Source organism: Furipterus horrens, unplaced genomic scaffold (assembly GCF_987537825.1).
Source record: "Furipterus horrens unplaced genomic scaffold, mFurHor1.1.pri manual_scaffold_3, whole genome shotgun sequence".
NCBI classification, from domain to species: Eukaryota; Metazoa; Chordata; class Mammalia; order Chiroptera; family Furipteridae; genus Furipterus; species Furipterus horrens.
In genome coordinates this window covers 130,435,167-130,450,873 of record NW_028327173.1, presented here as the reverse complement: position 1 = coordinate 130,450,873, position 15,707 = coordinate 130,435,167, and the positions used below count along the sequence as shown (strand labels likewise).

Here is a 15,707-nt window from a genome sequence, read left to right as displayed (position 1 = left end):
CTTTCTAACCTAGACAACATCCATTGTCAATCACTGATATTTTTTTATATTTCTTATGTTTTTGTAAGCCTCTATATAAATCCTTTGGAAAAACTTGAGATAAAGAAATGAAGCCATTCATAAATTGTACAAATTTTCTACATACCATACTATGATGCAGTGTTATTCTTAATGAGCTTTTTTTTCTTTGATCTATTTTTCCTGTCCCCTTCCTTTCTAAGATGATTTGACAAGATTCTTAGGTCCTAGGTGACGTGTTAGATACTTTATATTATTATCATAATCAGTCCTCAGTTTTAAGTTGAGAGAGCTGGCACTCAAACACTAAATAGCTTTCCCAATGTCACAGAGCTAATCAATAGGCAACTAGGAACTGAACTTAGGCAGTTTGATTTCAGAGTTGGTGCTTTTAACCACTAGGGAGTTCCATATACCATACAGTGAAATAAGATATATCAAGAAACTCTGGGAAATTGCGTATTGTGTCAAATACAATGAGTTAGGATAGTAAACGTGATATAGTATCAACTTATACCATTATAATAGGTAGCCTCTAAGTCCAAGCTTGAGAGGCCAAGGTCAAAGCAGGAAGAATAGTTAGATGTTAGAAGAGTAACATTATTCATAAAACAGCTGTCCGGGGTATCAAAGTCAACGGAATTTATCCTATAAAAAAGCTGGAGGATGATATAGTGCACAATTTCTCCCATAAGAATTTGGTAAAAACATGCTACCAAAATTTCCAGGTGTGTTATTTGTAACATCCCTCAATAGGTCATATCAAAGAACATTTTAGAAAAAGCATTTCTGCAGGATGTGTGTTTATCTGGTTGCTCTGTCCAACAGAACTTTCCTTGATGATGAAAATGTTCTTTATTAATATGGTAGCTATCAGACAATGTGTCTATTGAACATGTGAAATGCAGTAAGTGTGACTGAGAAACTGCATTTTAAATTTACTTGATTTTAGTTAATTTAAATTTATATAGCCACACCATTAGTAGCTACCACACAGGACTGGGCAGAATGAGAGAAACAGTTTGGACTGTCTCTCTCTCTCAGCTGATTCTCATGAATAGAATTCATATTTTTTTCACAGATGGACAAAATAAAATCCCAAACAATTTTATTCTCTAGCTTGAGCCTACAAGACAAGAATTTTGTGTTGTCCAACTCAGCAACAAACTAGTAATTTTTTCAAAGGTTTTGACTTGAAAAAAAATCACTTCAGTTTAGAAGTGAACCAAGGAAATATCTTTTACAAGATAGTACTGTTACCTAAAATTTTTTTTAATTGTTTGGTCAGATTTTATAACTCATCTATTTAGGTATCTTTGATGTGTCAAAATCTTTGTTTTTGAGTTGGAGTGTGATTTTTGGAAAGGGGGCCCAAATTATTCAGAGTTAAATCTGATAAATAAGGTAGATTAAGACTTTTGTGTGCTTCATAAACTAATTCATGTAAAAAGGCAAAAAGAACAAGCTGATACTTCTGTATATTTTCTAGAATTCTGAACATGCAAAGTCCTCTGAGATTCTGTTGTACCACTGAGGACCTAACATGGTAAGATTTATACACATGAGAGTTACATTTCCACCTTACAAAGCATATATAAGGAATTTTTGATTACATAGAGACCAGGGAATACAAGAAAAAAACCTTTTTGTGTGGTTTTCATTGCCCCCGTGTTCTTTTCCTGTTTATCTGGATGAGCTGTAATACTGTCCTTAATTAGAGAATACATGAAAAGAGAAAGAACAAAAAAAATATGATTTCTGGCTAGATATCACTTGCCAGATGGTGAAGGACGAGGCCTTCGGCTAATTCTGGGTGAACAGAAAGGCATGGTATGTCCTGTCTGAAAACCACGGTATGTACCTGCACAGAGATATACAGAGGCTGACATTCCAGTTTTGGAGCACATGACTCAGCTTTTCCTATAGATCGTGCCAGCTGACCCTTAAGCACAGGCAGCTGTTCTGCTAGATAGATAAGCCACAGAGCTCCCATGTGAGGAGTGGGAGGAGAGAGGGAGCAGCAGGAAAGGTCAGCCAGCATCTCAGGATATCAGTCCTTGTTCCTTCCAGACACTGAAACAGAAAGGTTAGAGTCAGAGACCAGGCCCAGGGTCACCAGAACTCTAATGCAGGTACGGAAAAGCGGTCCAGACTTGGGAAAAAACAATTGATGAAGGCAAGTGAGATTAGTATTGGAGGAATAGTGAGGGTGAGGGTATCAATCAGTGAATCCAAGAGCTGGTTCTCTGAAAAGATAAACAAGATTGATGAACCTTTAACCAGTTCATCAAGAAAAAGAGAAAGGACTCACATAAATAAAATCAGAAATGAAAGAGGAGAAATAACAACTGATACTAAAAAACACAAAGTATTGTAAGAAAATATTATGAACAACTATATGCCAACAAACTGGGCAACCTGGACAAAATGGATAAATTCTTAGAAACATACAATCATCCCATACTAAATCAGGAAGAATCAGAGAATCTGAATAGACAGGTTACACCTAGTGAAATTGAAGCAGTAATTAAACAACTCCTAACAAAAGCCCTGGACCAGATGGCTTCACAGGTGAATTTTACCAGACATTCCAGGAAGAACTAACACCTCCCCTTCTCAAACTATTTCATGAAATTCAAGACAAGGGAAAGCTCCTAAACTCGATTTACAAGGCCAGCATTATGCTAATTGCAAAATCAGATAAGGACGCTACAAAGAAAGAAAATTACAGGCCAGTATCCCTGATGAACAGATGCTAAAATCCTCAAGAAAAAAAAGAGAGTGACTACTAAATGCATTTTAGAAAGCAAGCAAGAATATTTGGAGAAAAGAGCAATGGTTGCGATTTTTTTTTTTTTTTTTTTTTTTAAGTGAATTGAGTTTGGTAGCAAATGGAGTTACTTGGTCACAGTGATGAGCATAATCCAAGAACAGTAGTACAGTAATTAAATAGGAAAACAATTGGCATTCTGTGAATTTGGTCTCATTTTACATGAGAAATGCTGTGAAAGACATCACAATGTTATGAAAGCAGAATTACATTTATAAAATTAAATATATCTAAAAAATAATTAGTTTTTGAAAATATGTAGAGGGTAGCAAGAATCCAGAAAAACAGATTAGTCAGATGATAACAATATTGATGTTAGTAATAGATTAGGCCAAGGACAGTCAATTATAAACATTAAATTCAATTTCAACAGAACAGTGGTAACTTTTGAGTATCATATATACAGAACCAATTAACTCATTCATTTGTTGATTTGTGTATCTTTTGTTAATTCAAGTATTCATTCATTCACTCAATAAATAGACATTGATTGCACATGGTATGCCAGTTCCTCAGGATTCAATATAAAAATAAAGGTTCCTTCTTCAAGAAATGTACAGTTCAGTGGAATGGAGGTAGGGCAAGAGTGGTGACTATTTTATATTTGCCAGTCATTTTATGAAATGTTTTATGTTTATTCTTCTTAAATCTATAGCCTAACCCTACATTGTAGATATTGTTATTGCTATTTGACAGGTAATGGATGAAGACTGTCTTGCCAAATATTATAAAAAATAAGTGACAGGTCTGGGACTCAGACCAAAGTCTTTGCCTGGATGTCCATTATTTATCGAATTGAAGTTTTGTGCATATATGCCATAAAAAATATGTGGCATATTTCTGAATTAACATATGTAAAAGCACTTAGTGCCTAACACATCATAATGTTATATAATCTTAATCACCTTCACTATTGGTTTCATTATTTCTTAAAGAACAGCATGGGGAGAAATATTATTCATTCAAAATTAAGCAAGAGAAATAAAATGCAGCAGAATGCCAAATGTGCATAACATTTTTGAATTAAATAATTTTCTTCAAAAAACTGTTCTCTTTAGGATTTATCTTATGCTTTAGGTTACCTGGGGAAATGCCTTCACTCTGCCTTGACACATTGGGCTGCTTGGGTAGAAAAAGACGTGAAGCATGCACTGCTGTGCCACATCTCCCTGGAGAATCCACTGCACTGGGAGACCAATAACAGAAAACTACCAAAGTAACCAAGGAGTGCTCCAAGCCCTGGGTCCCCACTGAAATCTCAAATGCGGAAAGATGGGAGGTCTCTGGAAATATTCTGACCTGCCTGCTCTTTACATTCACATTCCTATGAAAATGGTCTAGCGTGGCACAAAGAAACTGAAACCAGTTCTACTTAAAGGATAAGGACAGAAAGAGGATTAAAATTAACAATGATAAGGAGGAAATGTTGAAGGCACACTTGACATAAACCATACTTAGAAAAAAAGTGTAATGACCTGTACTCTTGCATTCAAATTTGCCACTGTTACAAAACCACCCGCAGGGATAACTGCAGCTGAAGTTGGACAGGAACTGGCACCACTCAGTCTGGCATATTTAGATGTTCAAGAACAACTGCAAAGAAATATGAATTGAGTCCTAGAGGCCAGGTCTTTTACAACCCTAATTACCCAAGCAGTGTTAGGGCAGAGGAAGTGCCTCCCAAGATTAATTCTGCTCTCTTAAAAGCAGCCAAACTATTATTTCCACTCTTGTAGAAATAACACTGCAGTGATTGAGACTATAACTCTCAAGCTTTTTCTCTTCCACCTGCATTTCAGAGGGGGATAAAACACTGCTAAGAAATGTAGTGTTTCTGAGAGAAATGGATGTAATTGGCAGAAAGCCATATAAGTCAGTAATTCATACTTTCTATAAATGAAGGAGGACCCCGCTAGACGTTTGTTACCATGTATTTTTTCTGGCTTTGGTTTAGGCACCGAATCTTAGTAAAAGAAAAACCTGGTCATAAGGATCTCTTAAATATAGTGACCCAGAGATACTATTCCAATTTTGATCAGAATTGTGAAATTGTATGATGAGATCCTGTTTAAGCAGCAGCATAGTTACTTTATTATTTCATATTGTGTATTATAACTCTATAGAGAAGAGTCCTCCAGGGTTTGCTTTACCTGTTAACAGTCTGCATAGCTATTAAGTATTTATTTTTTATGAGAAATGGGGGAAATGGTTCTGTAATAAAAATCATGGCAATGGAACTGTGGCTCATTGCTGGTTTGGTTGTTACAAAAAGCATCAACGTTTCCCTAAAAGATAAACTGTCTTACTGTAGTAGGAATTCTCTGAACAGGTTCTCAAGTATTCCTATTTACTGGTCCAAGTTCAAAGGGCTACTCAAAGTGGTATAAAGAGAGACTGACCACGGAGCTTCAAACTCTGGTACTACCTCTACTCACTGCAAGAGGTGAGCAAGTTAAAATTTACATATTTATATTCCATAACTTTTAAGATATCTAATTTCACTACCTTCCACTCTCATTTAGAAGGAAACAACATTACTTATGTGAACTGCTCCAAAATCTTGTGATACTATGTAAACAAAGATTTCTCTTTCCCTAACTCCTCCTTTACCATGGCTCAAATATTCACCTCCAAGAGAGAGAAGTGGCCTCCATGGAAAGAAAATGAATATACCCTCTCAGACCAGTTGGAATCCATATTATGAGCACTGTATGACATTTTCATCCAATATAAAACTTTATTACAAAAAACAAAAACAACAAAAAACCAGGAATCCCAGAGATTGTACAACTTGTACAAAACTACAAAGGAAATCAATGGTAACACATGCCCGAGAATCAGTTCTTCATCCCCTCAGGGCAATTGCCAAAATATTTGGCAAACATATCGAACAAAAGATAAGAGCAAAACTTGAGATGAGAGTAGAAAATGTGATCTCTCTTAGATAGAAGCAGTAGCTGTCCTTAGAGTTCTCTTAATTTTCTCATTCTCTGTCAACTACATCCAAATGGTTATTATATTTGTTTAATTTTACTTCTGAAACATTTGTTGATCTCTCTGCCTTATTTTCAGCTGTCAGTGAGAATAGGCCATACCCCTCTGTCTGGGCTATCGCACTAACTTTTGAAAGATGCTTCCATCTCTAGATAGTTTCAAGCAAATAATTACATGGAGAAATAGCATTTTACCAAGTTATAAACAATGCAGTGTAATCTGTTGCAAAAAATGCAAGAAAAATATGGATTTTTACCATTAGTAAGAAGATTCAATATGTAGCTCTAAGACTTTTAAAATTATTATTTTAAGAAATTCTTGTCATCTTTGTCTATTTTTCATTTAATTACATACAGGATAGGTACACAACACACACAATTATTACAGATCAAACCCCCAAAAAACTAAAGGAGCTGGTTCATGTGGACGCAGTCCCATTACTCATTAATGCTTTGCTATGGCCCCATTACCAAGCATTAATAGAGACCCATCATGAAGAAGAGTACAGATAAGTTCCATGAACTTTATTTTACATTTCAGTACTATATGTTTGAATTTGACTTTGGCTTTAGTAAGAGAAATTTCCATTTGCAGTGCTTCTCTACTTCATAACAATAGAAACAATGCTAATTCTCTGCTTAACAAAGAAAATGTGACAGTGGAGGGAGTGTGTGTGGTAGGGAAGGGAACTGATGAGGAGTTATTTCATTTCTCCACAGCCCAACTGATCCACCCATGAGCAAGCTTTTCCTGTTTCACTGGGTCTAAATGCACAAAATTACACAGGTCATGTTTTTTAAAAAGAAAAAGGGAGGAAAAACCAGAAAATTACTCAGGGGCAGCCTGGTTAGTAATAACAGATGATGAAGGGTCTTAGCAGAAAGTGACGTCAGCAAGAGAAAGTTCCTGATGATGAAAAAGAGTATTTAACCTTCCTCACAGTGAAACTGTTCTCCTGTGTCAGAAAAATGTTCCTACTTGTAGAATATGGATTGGAGGAGGCAGCCGTCCATCTCGAGAGACGATGGTGTAGCTTCTTAAGAGTCTATCTGCACCGCCGAGAATGGCTGTGCAGTCCGACTCGGGAGTGACACGGTATCTGTCTCCTCCCGTGTTGAATCGACATCTTGCGATGACGCTGGAGTGTCCTCTCCAGTGAAGCTGAAGCTACAGAGCCTGGGCAGGGTGATATGGAGGGTCTGCTGTTGCCCATGCGGCAGACCCCCCCTCTCTTCGCAGCTGAAGGGTCCAAGGGAAAGACGGAGTCAATACAGCTTGGCTTCAGGTGCGCCGCAGGAGTTGCCGGTGTTGACTACAACGTCAAACCGCCTTAGGGACTCCGGCTCCGGATTTTCTGTCGGGGTTTACTCCCTTAGCCTTTCCCCTGAAGAGGTATGCCGCAAGGCAGCGGAGGTTTTTTGGAGTCAGAGTTTTCCTTCTCTGGGTTACTAAACACATCAAAATAAGGACAGCCATGACTTAATCTGTACTACGCCGAGTCCTGTGCTCAGTTTTAGGGACAAGGAGAAGCTATAAAGGGTAACTCAGAAGAACAGTGACCATGACGAAGGATCATGACCAGAATACCATGTAAGGATCGGCCACAGGCACTGTGCAGAGTTAGCTTCCAGGAAAAATGACACAAAGAAAGTGACAGCTTACTTGAATACCTACAGGGCTGCCGTGTGAAATAGGTTAACAGCAATAAGCAGAAATCTGTGAGTGGAAATTTTCATGACAGTTGTTTCAGAGTAAATAAATAAAACCCTTCTAACGATAACTCTTAAGTGAGGAATGGGCTTCCTTAGGAGGCAGTTATAACTGCCCAGGGTAGAGGTGAGTGTCATCTGGCCATGATACAAATTAGACAGCCTTTTATGCCCTCGTGGCCCGAATATGGATTAAATATTAAAAAAACCCAACTGTGTTTATGTCAAACTACATCGAAAAACTAAATTTTTAATGAAGAAAAACAGAAATTTGGATGAATGAATTTTAATGGTAAAATCATAATGTTTAAGAGGAACTTTTCCACCATATGTTTGTGTCCTGGAACTGGTGAAAAGGCAACAGAGGGGACACCCAGTGTTTTGCCCCCTTGCCCACTTACCCATTACAGTTTGAATGAAGCTGATCCTGAAGCACACCTCCAGGAAACGGCACATTTCCCAGGCTAATCACAGCACTCCATCCTCTCCAGGGACTGGTTCAAGGATGCATATGTGGTCTGAGGCCCCTGCACCCATGTCCTGAAGTGTCTCCATAGCTATCATTTGTCTTGCCTCAAATTATAATGCAATACAATCCTGCCCACATCACAGGCACCAATTTCTTGTCAGGGCTTAGTGAATACATTGCAAGGAAACTTAAACTTCAGTTAACTTTTGAGGATATATCTATAAATGATAATTTTTATAAAAAGTATTTTTACAAAATTTTATATATATGTTAATTTCTAATACCATAGCCAAGAGTCATGAGAATATATATGTTCACATGACTACGGGAACAAGAGGATGAGGGAAGGACTCCTCCTGAACACTGATCCGCAGAGGCAGGGAACTGTGTGTCTAACAGTCACGTGTGTCTCAGGGACAGGAATGCCAAAGTGGATGCTGAAGTCATTTAGGTTACCAACACCCGTAACAGGCCCTTGGAGATTGTAAGAGAATACAAGGTAGTGGAGACGGAGTCCAAGTGATGCAAGGCATGCACAGACCTGGTTGTGTGCTGTGGGGAGCAGGAAAGGGACAAACAGAGTCCAAAGTGGGAGGAAGTTAGTGGTTGAAAACAACACTGAAAAAGACAGGGAACAGGAATGTGCATTTGGTCACAGCAGACAGCAAGGAGGAGGAGTGTGGCCAACTCAGTGCTGGAGCTGTGCTTTCAGGGTGCAGTCAGGTATGGGACTATGCCGCAGGGGACCAACAGCAAAGAGCGGTAATCCAGGTCGGTCAGGGCACTACGCTGCAGGTGACCAACAACCAAGAGCGGTAACAGGGAACCCAAGCAGTTATAGACACGCATGTGTTTCTGGATGCAGAAAATGGAAAGAGTGAGTCTGCTGCTGAAGTGATTGCCATGATGGAAAAGAAATGAGCCGTCAAGGAAGTAAGTCATCTCAAAGCAGTATTACAGAGAAGACGACATAACCAGGGAAATATGTATCACTGGAACTGGAGGAGTGTGGTCCAGAAAATAACCAGAAATGGAAACAGGGAAGGAGGACAGGCCCATTTCACTCAACTCCTCACCTAAGAGCAGAGGATAATGAGCAGCAAGGCCTCCCAGATGGACAACCAGGCTGCAAGGAAGGCGGGGAGGCAGGGAAGTGACGGCAGTCATTGGATCACAAGGGACTTGGGCCTCAAAGGGTATTGCAAAGACAGTGAGAGGGAGGGAGAGAAAACAGGGTTTTAATATGCAAGGTTTGTAGGTGTTAAGGAAAAAGAATTTTTAATATTTATTGAGAAAATCACCGTGCTAAGCATTAGAGTGGAAGAGGAGCTAGAAAGACGTTTACAAAGTTTACACATAAATACTAGAGATCTAAACATAACTGAATATACATATAATTAAATATATGCAATTGAATAATTTCAGGTGAAACGACTTGGAGGCAGTGGGGCTACATGGAGTGAAAAAAGGGGTTCAGAGGCTCCACGCTAAAAACAGAAACTGGCTTGTTACAGAATGGCTCCTTCCAGATACCAGCAATGCTGGTCAGGGTGGGAGAGGCATTCCTCCTCCTGCAGAAGGGAAAGCAGTGAGAGGAGGGTTGCCCTGCACTGCCCTCTCGGCAGCTGAGGCCAGGGGGACAGGAGAGAGGGCACATCAAGGCTGGGACAAGAAGCGGTGGACGAGCACAATGGGGTTCTGAACCGCAAAGATGGAAGAGGAAAAGCAGAGAGCGGTGGGGTCCCTGGGTGGCCCGGGCAGCACAGAGCGGGGCGTCCAGCAGGGCAGCGTGGGCAGAGCAGCAAAGGGACGGCCCTCTCCTCCCCACACAGCTTGCCCCTGGCCTGTCGGAGACTACTCTGAAGAACTAGATAACAAAAGTCAAATGGAAGGAAAAATAAATGACATTTAGCAATGTAATTTCAAAAATGCTCATATATTTCTGGACACTGCCACAAGGATAAAAGACTCATAAAACACATTACATTACCCGCAAAGCAGTCTGGCTGTGAGTTTAATGTGAATTATGGTGAGACTATATCTGGTGCATGATTTCCCTGAATAATGTATTTCAGGCAGCCCCTAGTGTTCAGAAACAGGAAACTTAAAAAATGACATGCCTGGGCACTAGTTTTGGGAAGCCAGGGTGCAGTAAGCCAACGTCAAAAGAGCTAAAGAAAAGTAAAATAGAGAAACCCAGTCAAAGCAAGTGATTTTTCCAAAAAATTTAACAAAAAAATCCCTCTATGAGAGATTATGCTTTTTTGGTTTGTTGATTTAGCAACTGGCAACCCTTATAAACAACAGTAAAATTATTACTTTTATCTAGCAAAACTATCTGTTTTATATGATCTATCTACACAATGAAAATGTGGCAATTCCAGGACCTCACACAATAAAAGATGATCAATACAGGCAAAGTGAATTAGACTTAAAGTAAAGACCAACTGAACTCTAATCAGTGCACCTAAGTACTGGGCTCAGAACAAAGTGAGGAACTTGTGGAAATGAAGTCTAGAATCATTAAAGCTAATGAATTTCCTTGAGTCAAAGAGACAGCAAGCAAAGGGAGGGGAGAAAGGAGCAATGCAATCTGAGTTGCTCAATGACTCTATCTTAACAAAAATAAACAATAAAAATCTGAACCTTTTCAGAACATTGCACTGATAGTTGCAAGGATCCCTTCTACAGCTGTTCTCCGGCACTTTTAAAAAATTAATTAAAGGCACCCATTTTTTTTCTGCACTGACTGGCACAGTCCTAACTTCTAAATCCTAAACAAGAAACAAATTTGGGCAGAGGGAAATGCAATCACTTCTCAGGGAGCGGGTTAGCTAGTGTCACGTGGCATTGCTTGACCTGCTCTAACTGCTGAGCTCTGGTTTTCAACTTGGTCTTGGCTCGTAGCTACTGGTCCTTTGACTCAAGTAAAGCAATGGTTTCCTAGACCTGCTGTTACTCCTTGGCTTCCAGACACTGAGTCCATTTGGGGGCCTAACACGTCTGAGCTGTGCTGTTGGAAAGCTTTTTGTTTACTTCTGCTGCTGTCCAAATGATTCAAGACAGTGGAACGGATGCCTGTGTGTTGAGGGCGGCGGAGAGCGTAACGTTGGGATAAAGTGACAGGGACAGTACTGGGTGCGGAAACAGCCAATTCAAAGGAAACTTTTTGCTTCTTCCAAAATAATTTTGAAAGTACATGTAGGCATAACCGTAAAATCTCCTTTTGGGGCCAAGTTTCATGTATGTTTTCCATGTTGCCTTAAAACCTTATGTGCCAGAATCCTTCAAATCCTAATTATTAATCTATGGAGAGAGAGAAAAGTATACTACCTGACAAGACAACTTCAATAAGATCGCCTTCCTGGATATCACTAGCCGTTTTCACCAGTTGAAGGATGTTTTCAGAGGTAGGGTCGTGGCGAAAAAGCAGGATCTTATCATACATTCCATAGAAACCACATTCAGGGAACTGCAAATACAAATATCACAGTAGGTTAAATGTCAAAATCCTCCTAAATTAAAAATAAAAATGAAATAAATAAATGCCAGGACACAAATACAAGCTAATTAGAAAACTTTAAAATACATAGAGATTGAAAATAAAAATGAATGGCAAAATTGATACTGAAATGACTCCAAGTCAGGAGGAAAGAAATCACATATCGTAAGAGCAATAAAGACCAAATGATCTAATTAGAGAGCTAGAAAACAGGAGAATATGAGATAAGACTTGAAGAAATTCCTGGCTGTAAGTTGGTTAAAAAATTATAATAGGTGGAAAGAAGTTCACATTTTCATATAACCTATGCCAATCTAATTTATTACAATTCTGTTATGCATATTGTTGCATTTATTTGCAAAAGAAAGGTCAGTCCCTTTTGGCATGTTCAAAATAAGAGATGACTCAATACATCTAAGCTTGTGCTCTGTGTGGGCGGTAGCGTTATCTAGATCCTATGACTCAGGAAAGCACCAGAAGGGACAACCCAACTGTCCCTCTGTAACTGCCCTTACATTGTGTTTAGTTTTCATGCAATCTAGGTTAAATAAAAAAGTACAACAGCTGCAAGTCCATCTGTCCTTAGTACCTAGTTTATACTCTTCTTACAGGGATAAACCGAAGAGTTTATCACTCAAGGACTATCTCCTGATTGTACACATATAATGAAAGTTAAGTGAAAGATACTTTATAATGAACTCACCAAGAAAAATTATAAGAGTAACAGTTACTATCATTATACTACCAATTAATATTATTCCCTGCATCTCTTCTCCTTCCTCTAATGCAGGAAAAGGCCCTAAATTTGAATCATTACCCTAATTGATAAATACTGCTTTAAAGGTAGAAAAATCATTTGATCAAAAGGTAAGAATATCCTTAAAGATTTTAAAGCAACTTTCAAACGGATTCCAAAACTGTCAACCCACAACCTCATGACCTTCTCTTTAAGGTCGATCTGCTCCAGCATTGGGTATTTTAATTAAAACAAAACATCAAATAATCTAGACTAACCTCGTATGTGAAAAGGGCTCTTTTCTTGTACATGACGTTTTCACATAATTATTAAAGATTACTTTTTATAAATTAATATGGGTAATGTAGTAGGAAAAGGTCATAAGTCAAGGAGTGAAAATTGTCTCTAAAACTGGTGATGGCTCTGACATGTGCCAATAAAGGTAGATTTCTAAGGGACTATTGTCGAGAAGGAATGTCAAGAATATGGTATCTTTTGAGGGTAAGTACAATATATTGTGAACTGCTGTTTTCTTAATAATAAAATGTGAGATATTTTGTATGAATTAAAAGCATGTTCAGAACATACTCTTAAAAGCCTGTTGATGACCAGGCTTAAAACTATGTCTACATATCACTTAATAAAGTTGGCTTCCTTAAAATAAAGAAAGAGCTGAAATGATGTCACTGCTTTCAGTGTAGTAAGTAAAAAAAATGTTTTAAAGTTCCTTTTTCTTGGTAATTTCTCCAATAATATTATTAGAGTATAAGGAAAGAAAGGGGAATCTAAAATACTATTCCCCTCAACTTAAAAACACTGAATAGTTCCTGAAGTATCTTTTAAGCAAAATAAAATGACCCTAAGTTATTAATCAATGAATTCTGACAAACATCAATATCTATACAACCAATATCACAATCAAGCCATGAAACATTTTCATCAAACTGCCCAAGTTTTAATGTATCTTGTTATAGTCGATGCCACCCACAGTTTTGACTCTAGGTAGAAATCAACTTTCTGACAACACTGATTAGCTCACCTGCTACAGAACCTCATACAAATGGAATCAGTACTACTGTATGCTCTTTTCTGGCTGGTTTCTTTTGCTGACTATAATGTTTCTGAGACTCGTTTAACATACTGCATTTGAGATTCACCCCTCTTTATTAGTTATTAGTATTTCATTACATGGATCTAGGATAATTACTTATCTATTAATCGCCATATGAACATTTGATTTTTATTCAGTTTGCAGCTATCGCATATAAAAATGCTATGAACATTTTGTGCAAGATTTTTGTGAGTATATGTTTTTTCATTTCTTATCAGTACCTAGGAACATAATTTTTAAGTCACATGGTAAGTTGATGTTTACTCTACATGTCTACCCCTTTGCCAATACCACATTATACTTATTGGAGCTTAGTACTAAGCCTTGAATTCAGGTAGTATAAGCCATTGACCTTTTTCCTTTCAAAATTGCTTTGGATATTATAGATCTTCTGAATTTCCACATACATTTTAGAATCACTTTGTCAATTTCTGCCCCCCCCAAATTGCTGATTCCTAATGATATTGCACTGAAACACAGATCAGTTTGGGGAGAGCTACATTTTAACAATGTGGATATATCTATTTTGTTATGAACAATGTATATTACCCTATTTATTAGTTTCTTTTAACGATTTTTCAAAATGTTTTGTAATTTTCAGTGTACAGACCTGAGACACATTTGCTACATTTATGTTTCACACTATGGTACATTATTGATTAAGGTATAATTAACATACAATAAAACACGCATTTTTAGTGTATAGTTCTGCAAGTTTTGAAAAATGTATACAATAACGACATGTCATATATATATAGCATACACAAATATAGCCAAGATATAAAATAGTTCCATTATCCAAAAAATTCCTCCATACTCATTTGCATTCAACTTTTTCCCTGAGCCTCAGTCCCAGGAAACCACTAAACTGTTTTCTGTCCCTATAACTTGGTCTTTTTAAGAATGTCATATAAATGCTACCATACAATTCATAATTTTAAATTTCGCTTTTTTTTCTTTTTTTACTTAACATAATGAATTTGAGATTTGCTCATGCTGTTGCTTTTCATGGCTGAGAAGTGTTCCATTGTATTGCATGGATAGACCACACTTTATTTACCCCTTTCTCAGTTAAGGGGCATTTGTGTCAATTCCTGTTTTTGACTTAGAGGTTTTTGTGTGAAAGTGTTTATTTCTCTGGATGTATGAAAAGTATCTGGATAAGTTTATAAGAAACTGCCAAACTTTTTTCAAACTAAGTGTACCAATTTTCATTCCCACCAGCAATGTGTCAAAGTTCCAGTTGCTCTGCATGCTTGATAGCACTTCATTATGTCAGTTGTTTTATTTTAGACATTCTAAAAAGTATATAATGGTATCTCATAGTTTTAATTTGCATTTCCCCAATGACTAATGATGTTGAACTTTTGTGTGCTTATCTAACACACACACACACACACACACACATGCCCATACACACGTCTGGTCAACTCCTTTGACCAATTTTAAAAATGAGTTGTCTTATTGTTTAGTTCTAGTAGTTCTTTATATATTCTAGATAAAAATTGTTTGTATGATATGCATTTCATAGACATTTTCTTCCAGTCTGTGGCTTGTCTTTTCATTCCCTTAACATTTTTTTTGAAGTTCTTTTTATGATGCCCAATTTATCAAATGTTTCTTTATCATGCTTTTGGTATAATATCTAATAAATGTTTGCATAAAATGAGGTAAAATTTCTCCTATATTTTATCTACAAATTTTACTGTATATGTTTACAGATTTGGGTCTATGATCCATTCTGAGGCAATTTTTGAAGTAAAAAAATGGATCGAGGTTCTTTTTTTTTAAGTATATTTTATTGATTATGTTGTTAGAGTACGTAGTCCCAATTTTTTTCCCTTTTGCTCCCCTCTACCCAGTACCCTCCTTCCCCCAGCAATCCCATCTTTCTTATCATGTGCATGGGTCATGCATATAAGTTTTTTGGCTTCACCCTTTCCTATATTATTCTTAACTTCCCCTTGTCTATTTTGTACCAACCAATTATGCTTCTTAGTCCCTGCACTATTTCTCCATTTCTCCCCCTTCCCCTTCCCAGCTGATAACCCTCCAAATGATCCCTATAACTATGATTCTGTTCCTATTCTGATTTGCTTAGTTGGATTTTGTTTTTATTTTTTAGATTCAGTTGTTGATAGTTGTAAGTTTGTTGTCATTTTAGTGTTCATAGTTTTGATCTTCTTTTTCTTAAATAAGTCCCTTTAACATTTCATATAATAATAGCTTGGTGAAAATGAACTCTTTTAGCTTTACCTTGTCTGGGAAGCACTTCATCTGCCCTTCCATTCTAAATGATAGCTTTGCTGGATAGAGTAATCCTGGCTGTAGGTTCTTG

General features: G+C 37.5%; 1 protein-coding gene across 1 annotated transcript in view; it reads right to left on the bottom strand.

The window, feature by feature from the left end:
* Positions 1–15,707, bottom strand: part of PRKD1 (protein kinase D1) — a 328,190-nt gene that overhangs the window by 145,915 nt on the left and 166,568 nt on the right. Inside the window, exon 2 of the mRNA XM_090270173.1 lies at positions 11,354–11,492. Coding sequence (XP_090126299.1) covers positions 11,354–11,492 — 139 coding nt within the window. The remainder of the gene's footprint in view (positions 1–11,353; positions 11,493–15,707) is intronic.